Source organism: Megalobrama amblycephala, linkage group LG8, assembly GCF_018812025.1.
Source record: "Megalobrama amblycephala isolate DHTTF-2021 linkage group LG8, ASM1881202v1, whole genome shotgun sequence".
Classification (NCBI taxonomy): Eukaryota; Metazoa; Chordata; class Actinopteri; order Cypriniformes; family Xenocyprididae; genus Megalobrama; species Megalobrama amblycephala.
The window spans coordinates 9,702,641-9,716,397 of record NC_063051.1 but is presented as its reverse complement, the minus strand read 5'-3'; the positions used below and the strand labels follow the sequence as shown (position 1 = coordinate 9,716,397).

The window sequence follows — 13,757 nt, the reverse complement described above, 5'->3', positions numbered from 1 at the left end:
GTATTAGTTTGACTTTTGGATTAAAGACTATTTTGATTGAACTCTTCATCTTTGTGCACTTGCTTATAAACAATATCTACTCATGACAGAACACTGAACTACAACAGAAGTAAGTTTTACGGTACTTTTTTCTTTTCTTTTGTTTTCCTTTCCCCCATGGACTTTCCTGCTGTTAACCTGCTTTGCTATATATGCTATGCCACTCCCTGGAGTCTCACTCCAGGGATGTTTTCAGAATTGGGATGCCAAACATACTATCTTGACCGCTCACTCTGCTTGTTTTACATCTCGACTCCAGGACATGCCTCCCTCTTCATTACAACTTCACTGCATTTGTGTAGTCGGTGCTGGTGAACAACAATTCAACATTCACCATCCGTCCGGCAGAGGACACCAGCCACACTCCAGACCCAGTGCCCAGTCAGCCATCACCCCACTGGATGGAACAGATGCCTGTGCCCACCATAGACACAGAGCCAGAGCCTGCCACAGATAATGAGCCAGAACACCAAGCTGAGTTGCATCCCGCCCTGGAGCCTGAGCCCATGGACTTGTCTGACCAGGTGTGCGAGCCGGCAATGACACCCCCCACCCGAGGGTGTTTTGGTGGAATTTGAGGGCATGGAGGGAAGCCTCGCCCACACCACTGCCACTGGGGATGAGTATTGCCTGTGCCCAGTTGCATGAAACTCCTTAAGCTAAGAAATCCCTTAAATATAAGGTTAAGGGTACCCTTAGTGAAACTTGGGTTGCAAGAAAAAAACCCTAAGGGTTTTCTTAAGGAACTTAAGGCTGTTATTAAGTTTTTCCCCTTAATTATCTAAGTGTTTCCTTAAGCGTTGCTACAAAGTCCTTAGCGACCATTTCACCTTAATAAATTTAAGGGACCAAAACAGCTCCCTTAAATCAACTGACACTCAAAATACGATGGCTGATTTAGTGTTAATTGAAGAGGTGGAAATACCAAGGCGTGTTTTTAATGATCGCAATAATCCTTTGGAGACGATGAATGATATACAGTTATTAAGAGAATATCGGTTTGACCGCCAGTCAATCCTTCGTCTCACCGCGACACTAGAACATGACATTGAGCACCAAACCCGGCGGATAACTCCATAGCACAAATATATTAATACAAATGTGGTTTTAGCGAGGATTTGGCTTTGTGGTTCGTTATGTTCTGTTTACTGTTAGAGGTAGTAACTATAGCAACCGCTGCGATCATTGCCGTATGTTGTCAGAAAATACCGTGAAACGCTTAGTGTAAACACTTAGGTAAGGGTGAAAGTTAAGAAGTTTGTTGCAACGCTCTTAGTGAAATCCCTTACCTCAGGGATTTTTTCTCCCTCAGGGAAACCCTCACTTAAGGAGTTTCATGCAACCGGGCACAGGTCTCTGCTAATTATCAGGTTGATTTCAAGGAGGATATACCCCTGAATCTCCCTTCCCCACTGATTCCACTCAGCCCTGATTCTACTGTTTTTCCGCTGGTTCTGCCCAGCCCCATGTCGCTTGCGCTCCCTGTGATCCCTCCCAGGCTCCCTCTCCCACCTCCTCCACAAGTGTAAGGATCCCGTCTTGGTCTTCAACCACCGAGCCCCGGACTACACCTTGGCCCTCCGACCTGTCAGTTCTGCCTTGGCTCCATGCTCCCTCGTTTCCACTGTTGCCCCTCATCCCACTGACCTACTGCTCCACCGGGCTCCCTCGTCCCTCCGGCTCCGCCTTGGTCAGGCATCACCCTGTTTTCACCACAGGATTCCTGGCTTCTGGATGCACCTCTGCCCTCCATCCCTTCGGCTTCAATAGGCTCCGCCTTCCCTCCAGTTCCACCGTTGTCCTCAGTCACTCTGGCTCCACCACAGTGTTCCGGGTCCCCACCTCTGCCTTGGTCCCAAGAGCCATCAGCTCCACCTCGGCTCTCCAGGCCTGTGGTGTCACCCTGGCTTTGTGTCTCCTCGGCTCCTTCTGGGTCTCGACCACGACCAGCTCCATCGCAGGAGATTGCATCCCTGGACCCACCTCCCAGGCCTCCATGGCTCCCCCCTTCTGTGACTCCACCTTAGATTATTGTGCTGGCTATGGCCTGGTTCCCTGCCTGGCTACTCCTGCTCCTGACTCACCCTGGCTCCTCCAACCCTCCACTCCCCCATGGACTATATTGACTGTTTTTATTAGTCTATACCTATCTCCAGCTTCACGTCGTCCACCAGAGCTTCTTCCCTCCCTACTCAGACTCTTTAAGGCACAAGGACTCGCTTTCTGGGAACATTTGGCTATGTTTCATTGTGATTTGGTTTTGTTGCTGTTCGCCTGTGTGTTCTGTCATTTGACCTAGTTTCCCAGTGTGTTTGATTGGGGTTAGGGTTAGGATTTCGTTTACCTGTTCTGTTAAATATCTTGTTAGTCCTCCTTATTTAAGATCTTTGTTTCCTGAATTCATTGTTCGGTGTCGTCTAAGTTGTGGGGATGTGTTTTCCTGTGAATCTCCATATGTATTCATTGGACTTTTAAATTAAAGACTATTTTGCTTGGACTCTTTGTCTTCATGCACTTGCTTATATATCCACTCGTGAGACCTTTATTCAAATATTATTAAAACTTTTGTTAAAGATTTTGCAAGCATATTGTGCAGTTTTGCTTGGAGTCAGCTGTTTTATTAGTGATAACACAGTGAAACATGTCAGGCCAGGCTGTCATACAAATAAATTATGAACACATGCAAAAACAACAGAGAACCAAAAAATAAATAAATAATAAATAAAAAGAAAATTTTGTATTAAAAATTCATTTTAAAACTAGTTTAGATAAAATAATAGATACTGTTCAAAATAAAGACAAAAGTTGTGATTTCTTAATGGATATTTTCCCTAGTTAAAGTGATTAACTACTCTGTGAACTTCAGGAGAACTGATTTCATATATCCACTAGACTAAAAGACATTGAGCAAAGTCGTTAGTTCTGAGCAAAGTCAATTCATCATTTGTTTGTATGCCACATGTTTGAGATTTTTGATATCCTATTCAATCACTTTCATACATTTTCACATTTAAGTGTCTAAACATTTTTAGTCCACTGTAAAGATTCTCAAATCTCAAATAAAACAAATGTCATAATTAAACAGAAATGCAAATAAATATACATTTTGTTTTTAAATAAATTGTAGCTAAATAAATATCATAATTTTGATGGCACAATCTTTACATTAATAACTTTACATGTAAAGTATTCCTTCATTTGTTTCATAAACTTCTGGTCTCTGACCCCATATATCAAAGGACTCAGTAATCTAGGCATAATAATTGTGAGCAGATAAATACAGAAACCGATATTAGCTCTGTGTTGAGGAAAAACGGGAGTAATAATTATGTACGTAAATGGGGCGATATAGGAAAGCATACAAAGAAGTAACTGGACACCATGCAACAGTATAGTACGCCGAGCCTTATTAGCTGAACCCTTTGAAACTACCTTTCTGGCAGTGAACAGGACTCTGCAATAAGTATAAATGAGAACTATCCACACCAAAGACATATAGATGACTTGTGAAGCAGTGGCATGTTCCTGGTGGGCTTTAGAAGGGAACACATATATTAGGTAGCAAGGTACAAATGATCTGAAGAAAGATATGGGCTGTGTTAAAAGTAAAATAATGATATCTGCTAGACAGTGTATAGCTCCTAAAACCCATAGCAAACATATAAAAATGTAGGTCCTTTGTGGAGTGCAAATCTGAGAGTGATGCAGTGGTTTACAGATCGCAATGAACCGTTCTATGGCCATACCAGCCAGATTCAAAGGAGTGATCATAAAGGTGGTTGAACTAAGAACCACCAATATGCAACACCACGAAACATTAACAAGTGGTAAAGCATAGGACAACACATATAAAATCACTGTTACACATATCATGAGCATGTCATTGATTACCAGGTGAATGTATAAAATGTATCTGGAGTCTCTTGAAAGCATTGTATTAGAAAAAAAAGTCACTACTAACATTCCGTTGATTAAATTAATGATAAAACCAAGACAAACAATTACAATGTTTTTGGCAAGAGCTTCTTCATAACTATCCACAATCCTGACAGTCGAGTTCATTTCTGGGAAAGAAAACAGGACAGTGATTAAAAAGGGCATGTATTGTATCTAGTCCAAACAGATGATAAAAATCTCTATTGATAACTGAGGTTAACATTTGCCAGGAGCTTATATCATAAACAATATGTAATTAAAATTATATCTAACTAAATCTACTTACTTTGAGCTGAAGAACTGGGGGAAGTATGAAGCTCACATGAGTTTTTATCAGTAGAGTAATGTTATTTATGGTTTGTAGAAAGGGAGGAGTCATGAATATTAAGCCTGTTACCCACAAGCATCATCTAATATTTGCAATTATGACATCATTGCAGAATAGCAGAGTAAGCATTAGAAAACCTGTCTGACATAGTGATGGGAGAGACGAAGCTTTTCAAAGCTTCGAATCAATTGACCTTTCGCCAGGAGTTTGATTGACAAGCAATCTAACCAATCATAATGCCGAATACGCCATTTTGTCCGACAAAGCAGGCAGGAGTTAGATAACCTCTGTGGACTTGAACTTAAAAAATGGTGTGTATTTATGTCTTTCTGCATTTGAAACAACATTCCTTCTCATGTTCATTCATGTTTATTTGATGCTATAAATGAACTAGTAGGAAGAGATGATTGGTTCATGAGCCGCTTGAGCTGAGGCGGTATAGCAATCTGTCACGACACATTAAAGAGCAAAAAAAAATGTTTTTTATTGTTCGAATTTCTTAACAAATTACAGAATTTGAAAGCTGGGACTTTGTTTAATATCATAAATACCCTGCTCTGTCTTGTCTGTTGATGTATTGTCAGTGTCCTCTTTGCTCCGCGATGTATTTTTCACTGCGTGTGGCATGACAGCGCCATGGCTTGTCGGACAAAGCAACAGTAACTAAAGCGGGGGCAGGTTTTTGAAAGGGTCAATTGAACCAATTGCTTCGCAAAATGAGGTGCGTCCCAATCCATGTACTTTTGCACTATTCTCTGACGTTTTTAAGTATAAATAGTGCGAGTAGTGCATTCACACTGAAAATTCCAAAAAGAAAAAGTACACTTTAAATACCCGGATGATGCACTAAATTAATGGAAAAAACTAAGTGTGGAATGTTGGACACTTCATGCACTCAATGGTTGCAGCTTTAATTACGTAGCGGAGGGGTAGGGGCTGTCAGACTCATATGTTAAATGACAAAATAACTTTATACAATTCACACACTACATGGATGAGTACATAGTGCATAAGTACATAGTGTATAAGTGCATAGTGTATAGTGTGTCATTTGGGCTGCAACTACTGTTTTGAAGCGTTTGAAACACCACACACTGGTGACCCAAGCTGGTCAAAACAGTGTAAATAACAACAAAAAATCATGCCAAACATGCATAAAAACTTTACAAATCCATTGCAAATGTTTTATTGAAAGTATAATCTATAAAATGGAATTAACTAATCATCTAATACCATTAAATATTTGGTTAGATTGCCTGGACCGAACCTGAGTTCGATTGCTCCCTCCTCCCCCTGCCCCCACTGGACTAGTGATGGGAAGTTCGGATCATTTTACTGACTCGGACTTTTGAGTCTCGTTCAACAAAATGAACGAATCTTTTTTCGAGTCATTTCGTTCATTTCGTTCATTTTAGCAAAATGTAATTAAAATGTTACGTGTTACTTCCCCAACACATCTACTACTTATGCAAACGTTGATCCCACTACAAACAATACAAAACTACAATGCTATAAGATTCAGAAATGATTAATTCATTACCTGGGTCTTCAGTTTATGACAAGCTGATTAAGCTCACCTCACCTCTTGTCTGACAAGTCTTCGGGTTTAAGTCATTCCTTAATGACGTGACAGGCAGTCCCATGCTAAACCAATGCAGTCCGAGCCGCAAAGAGAATTGATAAGGTTCATTTCATGAGTCTTTCGGGTTTTTGAGTCCTTCCTTAAACACGTGACAGACCCATACACTAAGCCAATGCATTCTGAGCCGGAAAGAGAATTGATTAGTTCTCCTCATGAGTCTTTCGGGTTTTGAGTCGTTCCTTAATCACGTAACAGACCCATACGCTATTTCTGACATTTCTGTCACTGTTTTTGTTACTGTTTCTTGAGGATCTGTGGTGTGTTATTATAAATAAATAAAGCTCTGTTATAAATAAAATATTGATTAATTTATCTTTTTGACTGTCTATCTGTAAATAAACACTAGGCTATATAATAATATAATAATCCAAGCCTACAATACAAAGTATTTATAGCCTAGTTTGTTCATTTTTACTCCAATTTTGAGTTTGCTGTTATAATAATTGCTTTTCCTAGGCAGACTTGACATATTGGTCTAATATATGTATAAGAAGATTGCTCAAAAAGGACATAATGACATAAATTAAAAGCAAATAACATTTTGAATTTGAATTATTAATGTTAGTTTAAAACATCAAGGTTATGATAACTTCAGCTTTAACAGTTGTAACACAAACTCAAACAAAACTGGAGAGTTAACGTTATTTACTAATAAATATAATGTGCTTGGGTCACACAGCATAGTGTATGGGTATGTCACGTGATTAAGGAACGACTCAAAAACCCGAAAGACTCATAAAAAGAACTAATCAATTCTCTTTCCGGCTCAGAATGCATTGGCTTAGTGTATGGGTCTGTCACGTGATTAAGGAACGACTCAAAACCCGAAAGACCCATAAAAAGAACTAATCAATTCTCTTTCCGGCTCAGAATGCATTGGTAGCGTATGGGTATGTCACGTGATTAAGGAACGACTCAAAACCCGAAAGACTCATGAAATGAACTAATCAATTGAATCATCAGGTGAACTACTTCTAGCAGTACAGGGCTGCGTTCCACTCCAGTTTTAGACACGCACTCGCGAACTTCCCTACACACTTCCCCTCGGTGGAATCCCTGCCGCCATTTTGAAGTGCGTTCCACTTCGTGAAGTGGACGAGGGAAGTTTACATGGACAGACCCTCGCTCCCTCGATTTTAACCGAGGGAGCGAGTCTACTTCACATGTACACTTCAGGCAGCTCCATAACCCACAATGCAACACAATTATGACGTCACCGCATATCGCGTTTAATTTACCCTACCACAAACAATTCTATGATATATTAATTATTTTTTAAACATTTAAAACACACATATATGCATATAGAATGCTGAATTAAACAAATTTGTAAGGGGAAAAATAAATAATAAATCAGCTCCATTGCAGATTCCAAGTGATCAAGGGCTTAGGACGTTCCAGTTCAGCCCATTGCAAAGGTTCCGCCAGAAGTGGGCACTTGTGCAACGTAAGCAATGACGTACATCCGAGTCAACGAGACCGAGGGAAGTTAGCGAGGGAAGGGCATTTAAAAACCGAACTGGAACGCAGCCCAGAACCTGTAGAATATTGCACATGCGCGACTGAACGAATCACCCCCCGAGACGACTCGTTCTTCCCCGAGTCACATTAAAGATTCGTTCAAAATGAACGAATCGTTCAAGAACGACACATCACTACACTGGACTGTGTTCGCATTATATTATTTGGGTCCGACCCGCGGTTCGTTTGCGTCATCAAATCAGCAGCTGTTTACTACGTTGCTTAGTAACGATGGCGCAGGAGAAGGCGGCAAAATGCATAACGTTGCTCTCCTCACTTTTATATTTTTGTTTTTGAACCGTTGGTTTTGTTCATAACGGCTCTTGAGTCTTGCGTCTATCTGCCGCGAATGTAGAATGCTGAAGGCGAGCAGAAATGAGAAAAGCTACCCTGAGCTCTCTGTTTGCAGCACGTCAGTCACGCTCGTCGGGAAAGTGAGTGAAACACACACAAACACACATTTTTATCAAATAATACGGCATTAATAGCACTTTTTAAGCGGACTCGGGTACGGTTCGCGGGTGCGCACCCGAGTTCAGAAGACAGTGTTCACATCATCCAAACGTACCGAACTCTGACGTTAATCGAACCCGGGTGCGCACCAAAAGTGCTAATGTGAAAGCACCCTTAGTGTCCGTATAATATGTATTATTTATCAATTTTCAAGGCTCAGGGATCAGGTAATAGACACTTTTAGACACTTAATTCTCAGGTAATAGACAGACACTTGTTCAATGTTCCGTCGCTGGGTTGCGATCTCAGTGAATTCGCATGATTCATGGGTTCACAGAGATCGCCCCCAGTGGTGAACAATTGAAATTTCAAAACGTTTCGAACAGGGGCAATTCTAGGGTCAGTGCCCGGCTGCATGGAACTCCTTAAGCTAAGAAATCCCTTAAATATAAGGTTAAGGGTACCCTTAGTGAAACTTGGGTTGCAAGAAAAAAACCCTAAGGGTTTTCTTAAGGAACTTAAGGCTGTTATTAAGTTTTTCCCCTTAATTATCTAAGTGTTTCCTTAAGCGTTGCTACAAAGTCCTTAGCGACCATTTCACCTTAATAAATTTAAGGGACCAAAACAGCTCCCTTAAATCAACTGACACTCAAAATACGATGGCTGATTTAGTGTTAATTGAAGAGGAGGAAATACCAAGGCGTGTTTTTAATGATCGCAATAATCCTTTGGAGACGATGAATGATATACAGTTATTGAGAGAATATCGGTTTGACCGCCAGTCAATCCTTCGTCTCACCGCGACACTAGAACATGACATTGAGCACCAAACCCGGCGGATAACTCCATAGCACAAATATATTAATACAAATGTGGTTTTAGTGAGGATTTGGCTTTGTGGTTCGTTATGTTCTGTTTACTGTTAGAGGTAGTAACTATAGCAACCGCTGCGATCATTGCCGTATGTTGTCAGAAAATACCGTGAAACGCTTAGTGTAAACACTTAGGTAAGGGTGAAAGTTAAGAAGTTTGTTGCAACCGGGCACAGAGCTTTAGGGGTGCTGAGCACCCAATGAGCCCCACTGCCACCACCCACCCTCTTTTCACACAAAACCCAAAAATATGTCTATTGAAAAATCATTTTAACATTGATTCAACTAACTCCAAAATCCAGATTTTTTTTTCTTTTTTTTTTTTAGCCTAGTTATTAATTGAATAACGAGACACAAATTCAATCGTGTTTGGTCCCATTTATTTTTGATCACAGTGCATAGGCTACACACAAACTTTTAGTCCCAAAGTGCGCACATTTGGAGAAATGCACGTTTACCTCAGATTTCATTAGATAGAATAAGCCGGGCCGCACGCCGGGTTTTAATTACCGAGGCCAGAAAATGTAGTATGCTAGGGGGGTTCGGGGGCATGCTCCCCCGTGGAAATTTAGATTTCCCTGGTGTACATATGTGCATTTTAAGACGTTTTAAGGCCAACAAATTGGATAACAATAGCTTTAAAACCATGTCAACAAATACATGCATGCACGCACAGTTTTGAGGCAGCTTTAATCGCATGTTTGGTAATTTCATGACTTAACTTACAACAGAACAACGACGGTCATTGCTCGCAGTTTCTTTTGCGCTTTATTTAAGCTATAATAAAGTAATTATGCAGCATGCGCTGGCGCATTTGCGCAGCAATTCTTGAGTGCGCGCCACGAGCACAGTATAACGGCTGATTGGACAGTCGTGTTAATTTTTCTGAGTTTTACCGACATAGCCTGACAATATCTCATCTGACCGCAGTTCACTGTTGTTCAACTGAAGCTCCCTCGTCGTCACCTGCACCTTTTACGTGCTCGTTTGACTGGCGCCTGGCGCTGAGGCGAAGTCGGAACGCGCGTCTGAAAAGTGTCCCGTTTGTTGTGGTCGTAAAGAGACAGTTCTATATAAACGCAGCGTTTTACTTGGCGATGTTTTAAAAAAGATTTATATTTTTGGTATTTTATATGCTCTGTTGGTGGTTTGAGGAGTAGCATCACCCAGGGGGGATATTTTTTTATACTGACTCCAGTAGGCTACTCACCGATATGGTTTCAGAATCGGAACAACTCTAGGTAAAAGGAAAGAAGTGTGAGACACAGCTTTGGAGCAACTTAGTTGATTCACAACACTACATAACGGGTTCTCACTCTGCGTGTGTTTCGCGCTGGCTTACGGTCGTGCTGAGCGGTGCAGGTACAGAGGAGAAGTAGAAGAAGAGAAGAGGATGACACCATTTGCTAAGGGGGATGTTTTCATTTTCATCCTTAACACATACATTTTAAACCACAAACTACGGAGTATGTTTTGGACATTATTTAACCTTTTAAAAGACGAACAAAATTTTTTAGAATGACATTTCTTACTCCAAGTTTTAGGGGTGCTGAGCTCCTTTTTAGGGGTGCTGAAGCACCCCTAAAAAAGGGCTAGCCTCGCCCATGGTTTCGAAACATTTATGACTTAACGAAACCACGAAATGAAATCACGTGACTTTGGTAGTTTGAAACACGCTCCGAACCACTGATTCGAAACAAAATATCCGTAAAGGTATCGAAGCTTAATGAAGCAGAGTTTCGAAAGCGCCCATCACTAGACTATGAAAACATTTCTGTGAAGGGTGTTCTGAGTGATTGCAAAGCAGGAATGTACATGATCTGCTTATGCAGACTGTCCCACATAAGTCTGGTCCCTGGTATAAACAACATCTTACTGACCACAGTCAATTTGTTTGTTTTTTTTGTTGTTGTTTTGGTTGGTTCTGTGCATACTGGTGACCCACAGGGGTCAGTATTGGGTCCCTTACTTTTTAGTATGTATATTTACTCACTTGATCAACTACTAAGATCTCTTGACCTTAACTATAACTTTTATGCCGATGATATGCAGATTTATATACATTCAAGGCCAGATAAACATGAGGACTTTGTGCATCTTTCTAACTGTATCACTGAGATCGAGATTTGGATAATAATTTTCTGTCCTTAAATAGCTCTAAACTAGAAGTTATGCTCCTCGGCTCTCCTCATCAACTGCGAAATGTTGGATCTCTTAATTTGTCTGTCGATGCACACTGTCATTTGAGCCTTTTGTGCAGAATATGGTTAAGACATCCTTTTTTCACCTCAGAAATATAGCACGTTTACGTCCTATGTTGTCCCTCTCAGTTGCTGAGAGGTTGATAAACTGTTTTGTCTTTTCACATATTGACTATTGTAATGGTCTTCTAGCTGGAGTTTCTAAATCCTCCATTGACAAATTCCAATATTTACAAAATTCTGGGGTCAAGGCTGGTGATCATATTACACCATGTCTGTTTTGGAGTCTTTGCACTGACTTACCGTATTGAATTTAAAATCCTTATGTTAACATATAAGGCTTTGCATGATCTGTCTTCTCTTGACTGATCTATTAATGCCTTACACACCATGTCGTAATCTGCGTCCTCTCAGAGTGGTCTCTTAGCTGTTCCCAAGACATGGCTTCATGCTAGGGGTGATAGAGCATTTTCTTCTTATGCTCCTAAGCTTTAAAATTCTCTCCCGGTTGACATCAGGGAAGCAAATTCATTATAGTGTCTTTTAAATCACTTCTCAAAACTTTCTGTTTTAGGATTGCTTTTACTTATTTATTTTTACTTTTGCATTTATTTTTTATTTTTTTGTATATCTTTTGTTTTTAAAGTGTTTTAAAAGTGTTTCTCTGTAAAGCACTTTGAGAAAGAAACTTTTAAAGGTGCTATATAAAATGAATGTATTATTATTATTATTATTATTAACATTAAAAACTTGATTTTCACCACAGGGTGTCTTTAAGCAAAGTTTATAGAACGGTTAGTTCCTGTCCTTGATTCTGATTGGTAAATAGCTGTGTTTTATTTACGATAAAACACGTCTATGACCGCTTCACCCAACATTTCTGTGTATCCTTAGCAACGTAAACTGTATGTTCTCAATTGTTGAAGCTTACTGTATTATGTAGAAGAGTGTTGTGAGAAAAAGATTGAGTGAGCAAGTTTATAACCTGCATTCAGATTTAGCATTTTCCTTCAGGTCAGTCCTATGTTCATAATAAAAAATCTGTTTATATGTACAATGTATCATCTTGTCCTTTTAACATTTAAACAGCGCTAGTCAAAGCATTTGTCAGTTGCGTCTTGTTCCGTGTTCAAAACAAGTTCTGGCCAATACTGAGCCCGCGTTCAGACATAAACACTGAAGCTCTGCAACGAAAATAGCGTTTTTATTCCACACCCACCCGCTCCCACTTAAAATTCACTCTGTTCACCTGCTATCTGCTTAGAACGATTTTCTTCCCGACCCAACCAATCCCGCTAAATTTAGTTTAAATTTATAAATACTGTAACGTGTATGTTCTGTTTTGGCTATGTTTCGTTGTGATTAGGTTTTGTTACTGTTTGCCTGTGTGTTCTGTCATTTGACCTAGTTTCCCCAGTGTGTTTGATTAGGGTTAGGATTCTGTTCACCTGTTCTGTTAATTATCTCTTTAGTTCTCCTTATTTAAGATCTTTGTTTCCTGAATTCATTGTTTGTGTCGTCTAAAACCGAGTTCAGACTGCACGATTTTAGCCCCGATTTTGGCTCGCCGACAGGTTTTGAGAAATCGCCGACAAATGCCCGAAATCACAGGCAAATCGGTGCTCGTTCACGCGAGTGACAATCACGCAGTGTGAATGAGTAAAGACGTGATCTGAGAGAATCGCCGACGAGTCGCCGACGCCCGTGAGATATTTGGCATGCTAAATATCTGGACCTGTCGGCGATTCAAAATCCTGCTGTGTGAAAAGTGCTCTGACTGAAAACTACATCGGCGATGACCGACAGCCAATGAGAGAGCAAGATACAGAGCAGCGGGGAGTTCGGGGAGGAGTTATAGACCACAATATCAGCAAGCATGGCTTCATACACATAAACATTACAATTCTATCAAACAGAACCAAAGCACAAACATTTGCTTGACCATATGCAACAGCAGCACATTGAAAAGTTATGTATTTTGCTACAACTGTCGTTGCATAACACACAATCCTTGTTTCTCGCGTCTCCCCAAACATTTGCTTCTCCCTATTCTTCTTTTATTTTTGTTGTTTTTGCTGCAAATCAGCGCACAGACAATTCGCATTTCAAGCTTCTTGCAGGCTACTATTTTTAATAATAATGGCCGTGTGTCTCAATCAGCTCCCTAGTTCAGTAGTCAGGGCACTGATCAGGGTATCAGCCACATTCACTTTCATTATATACTGATTCACGACCTAGGGAGCTAGGGAGCTGATTGAGACGCAGGCCCAGTCTCACGTGAGAACTCCGGTCTTGAATGTGTGATATCGCGTAGTTTCCTTGTCACGTCTCGCGCGTGTATGATTGTGAAACGGAGTTTGTGTGCCAGACAGAGTTGTTGGCGATTCTTCCTATTGTAAAGTCATGCAGTGTGAAACCTTCTGTCGCCGATCCATCGTGCAGTATGAACACTGCAGCGACTGAATGTTGGCCAAGATAGTCATGCAGTGTGAAAAGAACAGTGACCCGACTACTTTGAAAATCGTGCAGTCTGAACTCGGCTTAAGTTGTGTGGATGTGTTTCCCTTTGATTCTCATGTATTTATTGGACTTGAAATAAAAACTATTTTGCTTGAACTCTTTGTCTTCATGCACTTGCTTATACATCCACTCGTGAGATATTTATTCAAATATTATTAAAACTTTTGTTAAAGAAAAAAAAATTGAACCAAAGAAATAATGAATTTATTTTATTAAAAATTCATTTTAAAACTGAAGTTTAGCTA

At 40.3% G+C, this 13,757-nt stretch overlaps 1 protein-coding gene across 1 annotated transcript; it reads right to left on the bottom strand.

The window, feature by feature from the left end:
• Nucleotides 1-809: 809 nt before the first annotated feature.
• LOC125273251 (odorant receptor 131-2-like) lies at nt 810-4,125 on the bottom strand. Its single transcript, XM_048198459.1, has one exon. The coding sequence runs from the start codon at nt 4,099-4,101 to the stop codon at nt 3,178-3,180; it is 924 nt and encodes a 307-aa protein (XP_048054416.1). The 5' UTR covers nt 4,102-4,125; the 3' UTR covers nt 810-3,177.
• Between the last annotated feature and the right edge of the window lie 9,632 nt (nt 4,126-13,757).